General features: G+C 39.5%; 1 protein-coding gene across 3 annotated transcripts in view; it reads right to left on the bottom strand.

The window, feature by feature from the left end:
* Nucleotides 1-13,686, bottom strand: part of TTC7A (tetratricopeptide repeat domain 7A) — a 172,968-nt gene that overhangs the window by 57,976 nt on the left and 101,306 nt on the right. For all 3 annotated transcript variants that reach the window (XM_027898243.1, XM_027898244.1, XM_027898245.1), the window contains one exon: nt 3,485-3,601. In XM_027898243.1, the coding sequence (XP_027754044.1) occupies nt 3,485-3,601 (117 nt within the window). The remainder of the gene's footprint in view (nt 1-3,484; nt 3,602-13,686) is intronic.

Raw genomic sequence — 13,686 nt, 5'->3', positions numbered from 1 at the left:
ACCACTATCCCTTGGACTTGTCTGTAGAGTAATTTGTTCACAGGTCTCCTATGCTAATCTTTTTGAAACAGACCAATTACCACCTTCCACCTGGGTGCTAATTTCTTCATTTTTTCATTTCAAAGGGCTTATTTTCTCCTCTTTCACCTTTGTTCTGTTCAAAAAGAGGAGGGAGATAAAAGCTACCACATAGCATTGCTTTATGAAAGGGGGAATATATGAAAGGGGGAATATCTGGTCTGCTCTTCTAGAAGACTTCTGTCCTCACAGGAGAGGCCTTCCAAAGGGAAACTCAAAATAAAAAAAAATAAAATTAAAAAAAAAAAATCATGTGCCTTCCTGTGACCACATAATCTGTCATCCCCCAAGGATCAGTGGTGATGATACCTCCTCTCATCATCCATTAAGGGACAAAATATCAAAAGGAAAAGCAACTGCCCTGGCTACTTTTTCTGGCACACTTCCAAGCCTGCAGCTCAGCCTTTGGACAATATTTCTTCCAGAAAACAAGCTGTCAGAGAGTCATGATTACTGTGGATGCCCCCGTCTTTGAGTCTGATCAGTCCTTTGGTAGCAATTGCACAGAAATCCTTTGAATTTGCATTAATCTAGCAGAAGAATTAGCTTGGGACTGCTATTTGGTGTTAAACACGATTATTCTGTTATCACAGAAAAAATAGCAAAAGATAAACCAAATCTTGTCCTTCCCAGCTAACAATCTGGGAAGCCACTGAAAGCTACTTAGTGTCATTCATCATAGTAGAAATCATATTTACAATACCTAATTAACCTTTTACTTGGGTTTTGGGATCAAACATAATGGTGCCTGTTAACAAACCCTGAATTCTTGGGCTTTTGACTGTACCAATCCACATGCTTGAACAGGCCTCCCTGTCTTCCATACTTGTTTCCACACTGACACCTCATTTGAGACTATCATGTGGTGACAGATAGGAAGAAAAATTAAATTGTCTGTCCTGTGCCTCAGCCTTGACTAGCCAGGATTAACCCAAGTGTAAGTGTCCTGACTGGGAGCTGCTGGTTGAACTGTAGGGGCAACTCTGTCTTACTGGTGCATTGTGTATGCAGGAACAAGGCAGCTGCACTTCCATACATTACTGCCATGAGGCGAGTGCTGCTTCGATGCAGCAGCCATCACCACGGGGTCACTGTTCAGGCACATGCTGAAGCACTGGCTTATACACTGTACTCCTACTCCAAGGACCCGGTGAGGAGATTGGAAAATCCCAGGCTGAAAACCAAGTGGAATGCATTGTGCAAAACAGCCACTCCCAACAGCTTCATCTGTTATCCTGGAGAAGGGCTGAAAATCTTCTACTCCTTAAAAGCCGCAGTAGAAGGCCTTCAGCCAAGAAAGCCTTTCCGTGCACCATGGAAGGGATAGTAGCCAGATGATTTGCCTTCTGCATACAGCACTGGAAAGGCTGACAGCAGGACGTTTTGCCACTCTACTGCCCCTATTTTTGAAAGGTAGTTGAGAGAATGGACAAAATGGTGACAAAAATGCTGAAGGAAACACTTGATTGTGAGAGACTGCAGAGGCACAAATTTGTCAGAGAGAGGACAAAAGGAGACTTGAGCATGGAATACGAATAGCTGCCTAGGGTAAAATATTGGGCCCTGACCCTGAACGACTCTTCAGTCTGTCAGTCACAGTGAGACTGCAAAGCCAGGAAACTTAGGCCAGACAAATGCAATTAAATGTAACCAATGTGTCAGTTAATTGTTTAGGCAATTATCTACTGATTAAAGAGTACTGGGTGCAGCAACTCTCAACTTTTTGTAAATGCAAGCTTTTTTTTTTTTCCAAGAGGCCCTAAAGAATGTCTGAGTCCAAGTCTCACTGATAAGAATTCCCCTTAAGTTCCTTTGCAAGCCCTACCCAGAATGCTTTACATATTTGTTAGCTGATAGTGCTGTAATTTGCTTAATATAAGGGCCTTCCTGGGTCACTATATCCAGTCTAGAGCCACACCTAACAAGTTCATTCTTGTTACCTTTCAATTAGTACCTCCCAAAAGAAAATACTTTATGATGTATTTTTTGAGAAACTAAAAAAAAAAAAAAAAACAAAAAAAACAACCACCCCTGCTGGCAATAGAGGTAAAACACACACCGAGGTTCCTAAAAGCAAAACCAATTTGTTTTGTTCAGGCTTCCATGGCTAAAGCTTATCAAAAGCCCCTAAAGCTATCGCATCTTGGGTTCATAAGTATAACTGCCAAAGCACAGCCTGGGATCCAAATGCAGTCCAAACGGCTGAACTATTTATTTGTCTGTTTTCTAACACACTTTCTACAGTCCTAGGCTTGCAGCCCCCCCTTGCAAGAGTAAATCTTCCTCAGTAATAATTGTTTAGCATGGATTTGATCAGCTTCATGAGGACTACTCATATGTATAAAGATTATTTATGTGAGAGGTACATGACTGAATCCTCAGCTCAAGAGACTAAGGCCTAAGGAAATCAGTGAGTCCAGTCTGCAAGAGACCATTTCTCTGCTGCTATGCAAATATCTTGATTTTTGTGTTTGGTTTGCTGCTCATTAGTTAAACCAACAAGAATTACTAATAATCCCTCAAGGACAACTTGTATTTAGACATACATCGTTCTGTACATATATTTCTACTGTTTATAAGGCTTATGTAAATACATACAGAGATTGAGGAACAAAACAAACTACATCAGCCTGCTGTCAGGACTGTTGCCATCAAGCATGCTGTCCTTCTCATCAAATGCAACCTCTAAAGACATTATTGGTGAAAGATAAATCCAGTCTTGGTGTAACATTCCCAAGACAGTTGTACAGTGATACCTTGACTGGGACAATATCCAAAGGGTGTGGGAAGGAAGAAAACCGCAGTCAATATCTTTCACATTTTCTAAACTTTACCTTTTGGTAGGGCAGCAGATGAAAGGATGGAAACAAACAGGGAAGGTAGCATAGTTTAAATGCAGATTTACTAGGACAAAGGAAGGGAGAAGGATGCTACATTCTCTATTTCTTTCCTTGTCCAGTTAGTACCAGGCTGTGCAACCAACATGCAACTACAGCATATGATAGAGCTTGGCGATGTGCCTTTCCTTGGCTTACTCACTTCGGGACTGTCACCCCCACACATTCCTGGTGCCAACTACTGCAGACTGTGAACAATAGCTGATGAATGCTCAGTGCTCCCTAAGAAAAAAAAAAATCTGCCCTCTACTCTGGACATCCAAATATGGATAGAGATGTTTAGACATTTTTTTCCTTTCTTCTTTTTTCTTTTTTAATTTTTAAAAAAATAATAGCTATTAAAATCTTGCCTTTTTTTTTAAATCATAGCTAGAAATATTACTTATCTTTTAAATAGTAGCATTTATTACTCTTTTTGCAATATAACTTAAGTGTCTGGAAAATTATAGAATGTAACTGCATTCTCAATAACAAATCTGAACTTGCAACAGTCAGTGGAGAAAGCCTACCTGTGCTGTGCAACATTATATACCATCTGCCACATCTGCAACATACGTCTGCATGTCACCAGAGCCTCTTCAGGTCCTTTATGTATCCATTCCAGTTTTACTTTGGTGAAGAGTAAGCTGCAAGATGAAAAAGAATAATTCCTGTTTTATTGGCATCTCATAAACGTAGAGAATCAGTATCACTCTAGCAAGACCTTAGCAGGCGGCATTTTTACTTCCTTTGTCTGTGCAGCAATAAAAGGAAACATTAGAGCACAAAACATTTCATTTGGCTCAACTTTAGATTTCCCACAAGGAGATGAGCGGATTAACAATATTCCTCAGCTGCAGTCAAATTTGCGTCACAAAGCCGGCAGGACAGTGTTAAAAGCAATGCATTGCAAAGCTAACAAGGTGAAACATACACTGAATCTCACTTTATTTTAGACAGTATTGAAAACAGAGCAAAAAGTAATTGCCATAATACATATGCCAGGCTGTTTTCTTAGTCTGGCATCTTCTTATAGTACTGGCTTATATAATAAATTTCAGGCAAAAAACCCAGCACGCTTAGTATTATACATAGATAATTATGTAATGCCTCACAGGAAGGAAATGCTTTTTCTTAACCCCAGCTGGCAATCATTTCATGCCCCTAGGCAAGACAGCTGATAGCCTTGTACATTCTTGTTCTAGGTAGTGTAACTGCTGCTACTATTCTTATACCTAGAGACGACATACTTGCACAGACCACTGGAATTCAGCAGAATTGGGTCACGCAGAGGTTAGAAGACAGATTTGGCAATGACACAACCTACCACTTGCGGCTAGCGTGGCTTTTAACACCATCCTTCACAACACTCATTCTATTTTAACTGCCAAGATGATACGATTTATTTCTTATTTACTAATGCAAACTTACTTCTCGGCTTTACATGTTTCCAGAAAGTCCAATATCAACACATTTTCAATGCACTCGATATGGCTAGCGATTAGTCCACTGGATGCACATACGTATACACACATGCCCTCAACAACAGCTGAATGTTAAAAATCCTAAAACCAATTTTGTGAATGTGACCTGCAGGCTCCTGAGGAATCCAAACAACTTCAGAAAGAAACAACAGCAACTGCATATAGGATGTTAGAGAAGACTTCGTAGTTGAGAAAGAGATCCTTCACTTGGAATAATTAGAAATCTGCAGACAAGACTCTGTGGTGTATTATCTACAGCAAGGCGCTAATACTGCAATCCCATTTGGCACTGATAAACATCAGGCTGGGGATTTAGATTTTAGTGCTTTTTTTTGGGGGGGGGGGGGTACGACACTGCTATACAGGGATGTCTGTAAGTGAACTGCGAGTGTAAGAACAAAGCTTGTTCCAATGCAACAGAGTACAGAATCAGTCAGTTTGGTGCAAGAAACATATATCACACTAGAAATATGGGAGGTTATGCCCTGGAGTGTACTGCTATTATAAAAGATAGCTTCATGAATGTGAAGTTCCTGAGCAACAATGCAGTTTAGAGGTCAAGAACCCCCAGCGTTCATATACGGAAGCACAATCAAGCAGGAGCCAGTAGACGTGGTTATTACTGATCACAGCATCATCAAGACACAACAATCCTGTTTCTAGTTCTTGCTCTTTAACTCCAGAAGATGACTGAAAATGGGATGAGCTTCAGAAAAAGGTTATGCAAGTGATCTGAGGGCTAGAGAAAACATATTTCATCAGAGGCTTAAGAAGATCAGTTTATTTGGTTAAACCAAGAAGCAGCAAAGAAATTATTTTGCCTCAGCCTACGAACACCTACATGGAGAAGCATTTCATTGTGAGTCCTGGATCTAAAAGAAAAGCTATCAGAAAATCTAAGAATTCTTTGGAAGCTGAAACTAGTCAAATGGAAATTTATAAGTAAATGCATTCACATAACTATCAAGGAAAATAATCTTTGCATGTGTGCACAGTAAATTCTGTAGTCGTTAAAGCCTTTTCAGCAAGACAGGATAACATCTGGAAAGCAGTGGTACTGTACAAATAGGAGCTGTGGGTTTGATGCATAGGCTTGTGAGTAAGTTTCTTTAGGCTGCTCTGTGCAGAGGGGTAAGACTGCATTATCACCTTCCTTCCGGAAATTATGCTATTAAAAATATTTTTCTAGTCCTAGAAACAAGTACATAAACAAAAAATCGTTGCTATTTTAATCATAATTTTTTAAACCACTACAAACTTGCAAAATGAAAGACCTTCTGAAACACTGTACAACCCTCCTTCCAGCAGAAGAATGGTGGTTAAGGAGACCGAGGCCCAGAGACCACTCCTGAATAACACCATGCTTCTGAACAGTAACACACTACTCAATATTAATTATATAGAAGAATCTATTAACAGTCAAACTCCTATACTAGAGGGTTATATTAAGGGTTCTTTCTCCCTTTCACATTAGTAAGGACATAGATGGGTTATCAGCAAGCAATTACAATCACTACATAGTATATTTAAACACTGCAATTAAACATTAAAAAGATGAACCAAGTACTTCATCACTCTACTGTTTACTAATGAATACACATCAACTACTTTGGATAAAGATGAAATCTTCTATCTCAGTAGAGAGAACAATATCACCAGCCATAAGGCATGGGCACACTACAGGATCTTGGAGATATCATAAACTCTTTGCTGTTGTGGTAATTCACTTCTGGAATACTGTTATCCATGTTCCCATGTAGCAATATAATGAACCAAACCAAAAGGCAAATGGGAAGAATGTAAGTGGCAAAAGGAATCGAACTATACCAATGGCAGCAGTAAACACTGCAATTAAACAAAAGGTGGAAATACAATCAGGATATTAGGCTGCATGTGCTATACGCTGTCAGTCTTTCTCAGTTACTAATAAGCTTTATAACACTGAAACTAGACAAATAAATATACAGAGAAAACACTGAAGTGAAGTAGTATCAGTTATCTCAAGCTTGTAATTTTATTACTGAGACAGCACTCTTGCTACACATAAATCTAATGAGAATTGTGTCCTATCAGTGTCTGTGCACAATTTCATGGATATAAATAAAAACTATTTATGCACAAATCTCATTATATTTTCTTAATACCACTGTATATTTGTATGATGCTTGTAGTATTAAGCAGAATAGACTCTTAGAAAGATTCAACATACAAAAATAGCACCAAGATTATCAATGTAGTTATTGGTAATTCTGTTAACCTCTGAATATGAAAACAAATTTGGGATAAAGCAAGCATATAAATTGCTACTACATAAGCACAGGAAACAGAGCAAAAAATCCACAAATCAATCTTGAAACGTGTGATTTCAGGGACAGCAACAATGGAAAATAACTAGTACTTATTCTTGATAACAGACTCTAAGCTCCCTATCAGAAGAGGGTTTTTTTTATAGGTATATGGACAGTATGCAAAAGCTTTTATTCCCTGATGTAACGTGAAGCTACTGCCACAAGCAAACACACAATAGCATTAACTCTGGCAAATTAAAATCTGTATAAATCTGAAGCTCTGAAAATTCAAAATTAGGTTTCCTAAAGTATCAAAATTTCAATAGTATAAATGACAATATGACGTGAGACCAGAACAGTGGAAGGCTACTTCAGTTATTTCAGAAGGCATTCAACATTTTTCTTCATAAAGACTGATTTCAGCCACCTGCCTAGCACTTCCAAGAGTCTTCTAATCCTACATGGTTCAATGCTGAGCCTTTAAATTCTTTAATATTTCCCATGAAGAGGCAGTTCCTTCCTATCACCGACAATCTAATTACTGAGGTTTAATAGCTAATGCTTATTATCAGAAGATTTCATATGTGCATATGGTATACTATAAATGCTTATGAGCACATCTGTGGGAGTCGTAAGTTGCTATGTATAGCAAAAACTAATTGACAACTTTATGGATGCTCTAGGAGTCTATTAAGATTTATTAATCAGTTAATTATTGTGACTTTTAAAAGCTGCTTTAAAATGGAGTTTTTAGTCTCAAACGTAGCCCTTGAACTACACATTTATACGGCATCACAACAGGATCTCTGTGTCTTATCATCTGACAAACAATAAATAATGCCAGTGCTATAACAAACAATAACACCTTCCACTCATTTCAAGGTTGAGAGACTAAATTAGGACTAATGAGTATTATGTAGTCATTTATCTATATATTTTGCCATTCACTGTCTGCTTATAACCTCTCCAGTTCTTCAGAGCTTGTGAGCAGCTGCTCAAAGATCTACATGTCTTCAAGCTTTACCAGATCAGTGGTGTCATTCCCCAAAGTCTTTCATTATTTACGCAGATTGGTCTACCTACACACACAGCTGCTGCGTTATTTTGGATTTGAAAAGCAAAGGAAACAAAACAAACCACCAAAACCTGTAGCAGTATATCTCAATTCATGAAGACAATTGTGTACATTAGCACGCTGACCTTCAGCAACTAATACGTGTACTTTGTTTCCTTCTTTAATTAAATGACACGATGCATGTGGCTGTTTATTTGTACAGACATTTGCCTGGAGAGAGAAACCAGAATTCTTGGGACAGCTCTGAGAACAGCAAATGCACTTTATCCAGTGATTGATAGGGTGTGGAGCAGCATGGAAATGCCACTGGACAGCAGTAACCAGCTCACCCCACTACCTCTCTGAACCTCAGATAAATATTCCTCACCAGCTCCAATAAAAAGCAGGAGACTGCCACAACCCCAGATGGGTAGATGGCCCAAGTCTGCCCCCTGAGGAACTGCAAGGCATGGACTCAAACCCCCAACACTTAGATCACTGAACTCTTGAACTGGTTTCTTCTCTTTTACGGTAATGGATGCAGAAGAAGGATACAGGTGGATACAGGACATAAACTGATCTAACAGAAATGGAAAGAGAATGTAGCAGACAAGAAGAATGATCAAAGTTTTGGAATGCTTTTGATATATGGAGATAGTAAACAGAGTTCTCAGCCAGAAAAAGAGGCTGAGAGAAGAGATGACATTTATAAAGTCATTAATAGCACGAAGAAGATCAGGAAGGCAAAGCAAATCTGTGTCGTTTCAATGAAAGAAGGAATATCCAATAAAACAATCAAGCAGTGGATTTAAAATGAGCAAATGAAGTGCTTTTTCATACAACACAAAAGTGCAAAACCCATTGCTACAGGATGTTCTGGAGCAGAAACATAAATAGGTTCAAAAAGAGATTAGATAAATTCACAGATGACAGGCCCATCAGGGGCATTAAAGACAACCTAATGCAACTTCTGGCTCCAAAAGCTCTGAACCACTCTGCTGACAGAAGCGGGGATGATTTATGAGGGATAGGATCATCCTACTGCCACATTTCTACATGCTTTTCCCTGTGCACTCAGCACATGCCCTGCTGAAGCCAGACAAGCCCTTAGTTTGATCAAGAGTGACCACTCTTACATTTTGATACAGCAGAAACATGATTGCAGCCCCTGTTCTTTTTATAACCCAGATTGTCTGATCGTGTTTTATGTGCCGGTATGAGAGGACAGTGTATGTGGAACTGTAGTATCTCCACAGAAAATCAGTTGCTCAGTTTATCAGCTGCTGAGTTTAGCTTCAGTGGTGAGTCAGCTATACAAGTCAATTAGATAATGTATACTCTTTTACCACAACCACTGTGGTTTCATTAACCTTCCCACAACACTTACTAAAGCCCTAGTCACATTATCAAGAAGAAAAAAAACGTAGGTAAAATTGGAAAGCTGCTTTTAATCTCCAGTATTTTTTGTTGATAAAATCAACATCAAAGTTGCTGTCTTCTCAAATAACTCTGTGCTTCTTGCAGTCTCCTGACATTTAAGGGCACATTCTCTAGTTAAATTAACGCCAGCAACTCTGACTGCAATCTCCTTTTATAACTTCATGTTCTGCCACGTTATCTATCACTTTCCCTACAAAAATAAATTGATCATATACTTTTACAGGCATACTGTCCTATTTTTTATGGCTCCCTGTCCATTTACCCCCCAATATGAATAAAAAATAAAACCAAGAAATCTGTCAGCATGCCCAAAGAACTACTGACTTCATCTTCCCGGCCCAGCAAATCTAGCAGACTCAGAGCTGCCCATCTACTTTGTAAGAATGCCATGCTTAGAGTCCCAGTCTTGCACGAGAATTAGCAATTCAGCTCATATTGCTCCACAAACTGCAACAGCAAAGGATGAAAACAGCTTATAGAGTGGTGGATTCTAGGCTATTTAAAAGTTTATATGATGAAGGCAACTTGGGTGTTTTTTTCTTGGACTGCTTCCTCCTGCAAGCTGCAGCTTGCACCTGAAGACAGAAAAGCCTCCTGTCAGTCAGGTGAAGGTCCTGCCCATGGACTACATTGCATATTTCTGCACAGACCCAGATGTCACTTCCCAAGACAAACATGTCTGCAGCCGGTCCAGCAACCTTATGCACTTATTTCAGCACTCAAGTCCATCAGATTCACTTGTGATACAGAGGGCAAATATGATTCTATGAATATTTATGTGGTCCATCCAGAAAGTGACCTTTACATCAGAAGGAGGTCTTGTAACAAATCTGCTTTATCTGCTAAACCCAGGCTGGTTGTCACTCGAAGGGAATAATAGTCTGCTGAAAGAAAAAGCAAGTTTATTTCCCTGGAAAAAACAAAAGTAACCACAAAATCAAAACCAAAAACCAAGCACTGAAAGTCCTCTTTATCTTTACCTGTCTTCAGAATTAAGTCATATGTAGTCATATCCAAGAAAACAAGGCATAAAAAAGGGTGATCAGAATTATAGTCTTTTTTCCTTCTGGCTAAGTCATTAATTTTCAATGCCAGATTTGTGGTATTTTGCTTTTTGTTAAGAATGTCGGAATCAGGCAAATCATTAGCAGATCTGATAAAAACCCTTGTCTCACCCTGTGAGGATCCTTTGGGTGATATACCTGAAAAGACTTTTTATTTTCCTCTCACCCTGATAAAGAACTGACAACAAAATAATTTCGTACCGTCATAAAGCACATGTGTTTCAGTCCACAACTTCTCGAATAAAGACAAAATTAATTTTGACAAGTTTTACAGCAAAATCTAAAAAATAAAAGTTTCTTGCTTTGCTATGAAGAGTGCTTACATCAGCTTTTTCCATGTAAATAAAAATATATCTCCTCTGTAAGGACAGCGCATTAGACTTTCAACACTTCAGATGTTAAAACTGAGGTTTAATCTGCAAGTGTCCCTACATACTGTTTTGTGAATTTTTTCTTCTCTGACTCCAACTACATGGAATACTCCCCATTGTTCTGCACACCATATGATCACACTTGAAAATCAGGGCCAAGTCTGAGGCATTCAAGGCTAGGAGCTTAGAGGTCTAACGCCTATTTAATTTCAATCATGAATTCAGCTGGAGTTCGGTGCACATCTTCCCCATCCATCAGGTCCAAACCCTGGCACTTAAACTCAGGTGACTCTGTGGTGCAGTATCTCATTCGTAAGTGGAAACAGACACCTGCAGACAACGTGCAAATGTCAGTGCAACCTCAGAGGTGAACTGGAAACCATGGTCCACTGTATTTCACCTCTGGGGGCCGCATGGTAAATATCCTATAGCTTGGGCTGGGGACCTGGGAGAGCTGTGCTCCGTTTCTTGTTCTCTCACGTGCCTTCTTGGCCAGTGTTGGGCAAATTGCTTCAGGTCCCTACACTTCAACTCTTCTAACTGCAGAGCAGATAACGGGAATGACCTTTGCAAAGCATCTGGAGAACTAGGTTCCTCATAATCACCTTCCCCACATCCTTTACATTTAATCTCTTAATACTGGTGCTCTCAACTTCAGAGCTATTTGAGGACAGGAAGGAAAGCACGCTGAGTTCCTCTGTAACTGACATCACTTTTAAAATATTTTCTCATCAGCTGAGCCTGAATCTTCACAATTTCATCAGATGTGCTCTGAAATAAATTCAGCCAGCCCTGATTAAATAGGAATTCATTTGCAAGGGCAGAGCTGAGAACTATCCCACTGCCACAACCACTGGAATAACTCTAGAGTTACAGAAACGGAAAAGGAAGCCTAGGGTCTCTAATTGCTGAGCTGAGATCCTGCCAGACAAGAAAAGAGCATTAACAGTACTAAGCTGAAATTCTTAACATGCTGCCAATGCTTCCTATCCCCAAAGACTGCAGAACTGGATGCTTCACTTACAAACTGTTATATTTTTCATAAAAGCTTCTACTATGTGCAGTTTAGGCAGCTTTTAGCAGAAAGGACTCTGGCTAATGAATTAATGCTCAACATCAACTCCAAGTCACCTCAGTCTGCAACCAAGAACACACCTGTTTCAGAAGTTATATCAGAATCCTGATTCACCTATTTAAAACTGAGTGAAATACCTTCTAATTAACCTAGTGTCAAGGTAATAAAAAGCGACAGCATAACCATATTATTGATATATAAATTATGCAACAAAATAAACTAAAAAAGAACCCCATAAAGGACTAATAAATAATTTCTACCCAACTTGACACATTTATGAAATCCTGCATGTTACTGATACTTGGAGCCAACAATCTGAAAGTGCACCATGCCCCCCAATGTATTAGTAAATTAGAACCACACCAAATTTAGCTTTGCTATAAAAAGAACAGGCGTAAATTAAGATCATCTTTTTCAAACTGCATTATGCAATGTTGTTAAAAAGACCTCACTCTTTCTATGATTTTATTTTGGGGCAGCGTAATTTATGCCACTTTGGCACTACTCCAGTAAAGCACTTACAAAAGGTCTTCATCTTTTAAGCATATGAGCAGTCCAGCTGAAGTCAACAAGAAATCAGTTATTCCTCTCCTTAAGACTAAGCGTGTGCTTAAGGACCTTGGTAGATCCAGCTCTTCTTGAAGAGAAGAATTTATGTGTTTCTCTCCTAACTGCTTAACTTTGCAGAGGACAAAATGTTAACTTGAGTAACACAAGGAGGGCCAGCACCTGCCCATATTTAGAGCTCGCTGTCTGCACATCCCAGGAGAGGTGAAAAAGACGGAAATCAATCTGTCAAACACCACTGGATTTCACTAGAGGAACATGTGAGGGCATGCTTTAACTTACATTCTGGATAAGACAACCCACCATATGACAGTTCAGAGGCAGTGCTTTTTACAAGATGAGCTTTTTCAGTAAGATATGGAGGAGCAGGTTTCTATGCTAGCCTGAAAAAGACAGACATGCTTAAAAGGTGAAAACTACAGAAGATAGATAAAAGCTTCTTCATTTCTGAAAAAAACCAAACAGCAACAAAACCAACAAACCCACAGTATCTAGAACAAATCTGTGTCGTGATAGGTAGACAGAAAACTGCTGGCTTCATAAAGAAAATCCCAGAGAAATAAATGGCTATTTTGCTACCAGCAGGAATCCTATTTGTCTAAGCCTGCAAAGCAAACCCATGATGTAATTGTAGCCTATGTCAGCAGCAGTGCCAGCTGAACACAGCTAGCGCAGTAACCGCAGCACGGAGACACAGGAGCCTGACCTTTAACGCAGAGGCAGCGATCAGCGCTACAGACCTGGGTCTGTGTTTCAACACACAGGCGTGCTGAAGATTGCACTACTGCAGTTTCATTCAATCCTTCCCTGGCATGTATTCATGGTAGTGCTGGGTTGCTTTTTCACCACAGACAGTGTTTTGAAGACGCTGTAAATTTCCTTATGAAATTCTTTTGTAGTTCCTTTTCATCCTGTACAAAGCTAATTGCAGAGTCAGGACTTGTAGCCCCTAATCTCTGTCAAGTCTGAGACCATGCAGACTGGCCTTAGCAACAATGGCACTTGTCATATTATTGCCCCCCCCACACAGTACAGGTTCCCCTGGATGTCAGGCCAGCTGGCTGAACTGATATGGTGATAGCTCTTCTTAACCATTACTCTGAGTTAAAAACTCAGGATATAACAGTGAACAGCCCTGTATGCTTCCTGCCATTTTCTTCCTAATAATTTCCCAACTATATACATCAACCCAAGGACACTGCCAACCTAGAGAACCCAGTTCCACAGCTTGTATCCTTGACTAGTACTCCAGTGTAATGTTTTCCTAGCAGAAAGCTGTATATTAGATGTGAAGCTTCATTCCTCAGCTTTGCTGTACATTTGAACTTCACTGATGCATGTATGACTCCAGCATGTGCATCTTACACTGTACGGGTAAGCTGAGTCACT

This window comes from Empidonax traillii, unplaced genomic scaffold (genome assembly GCF_003031625.1).
Source record: "Empidonax traillii isolate 1590-97213 ecotype Southwest subspecies unplaced genomic scaffold, ASM303162v1 scaffold586:size682069, whole genome shotgun sequence".
Classification (NCBI taxonomy): domain Eukaryota; kingdom Metazoa; phylum Chordata; class Aves; order Passeriformes; family Tyrannidae; genus Empidonax; species Empidonax traillii.
The sequence above is the reverse complement of the archived record's forward strand: the minus strand, read 5'-3'. Positions and strand labels throughout refer to the sequence as shown.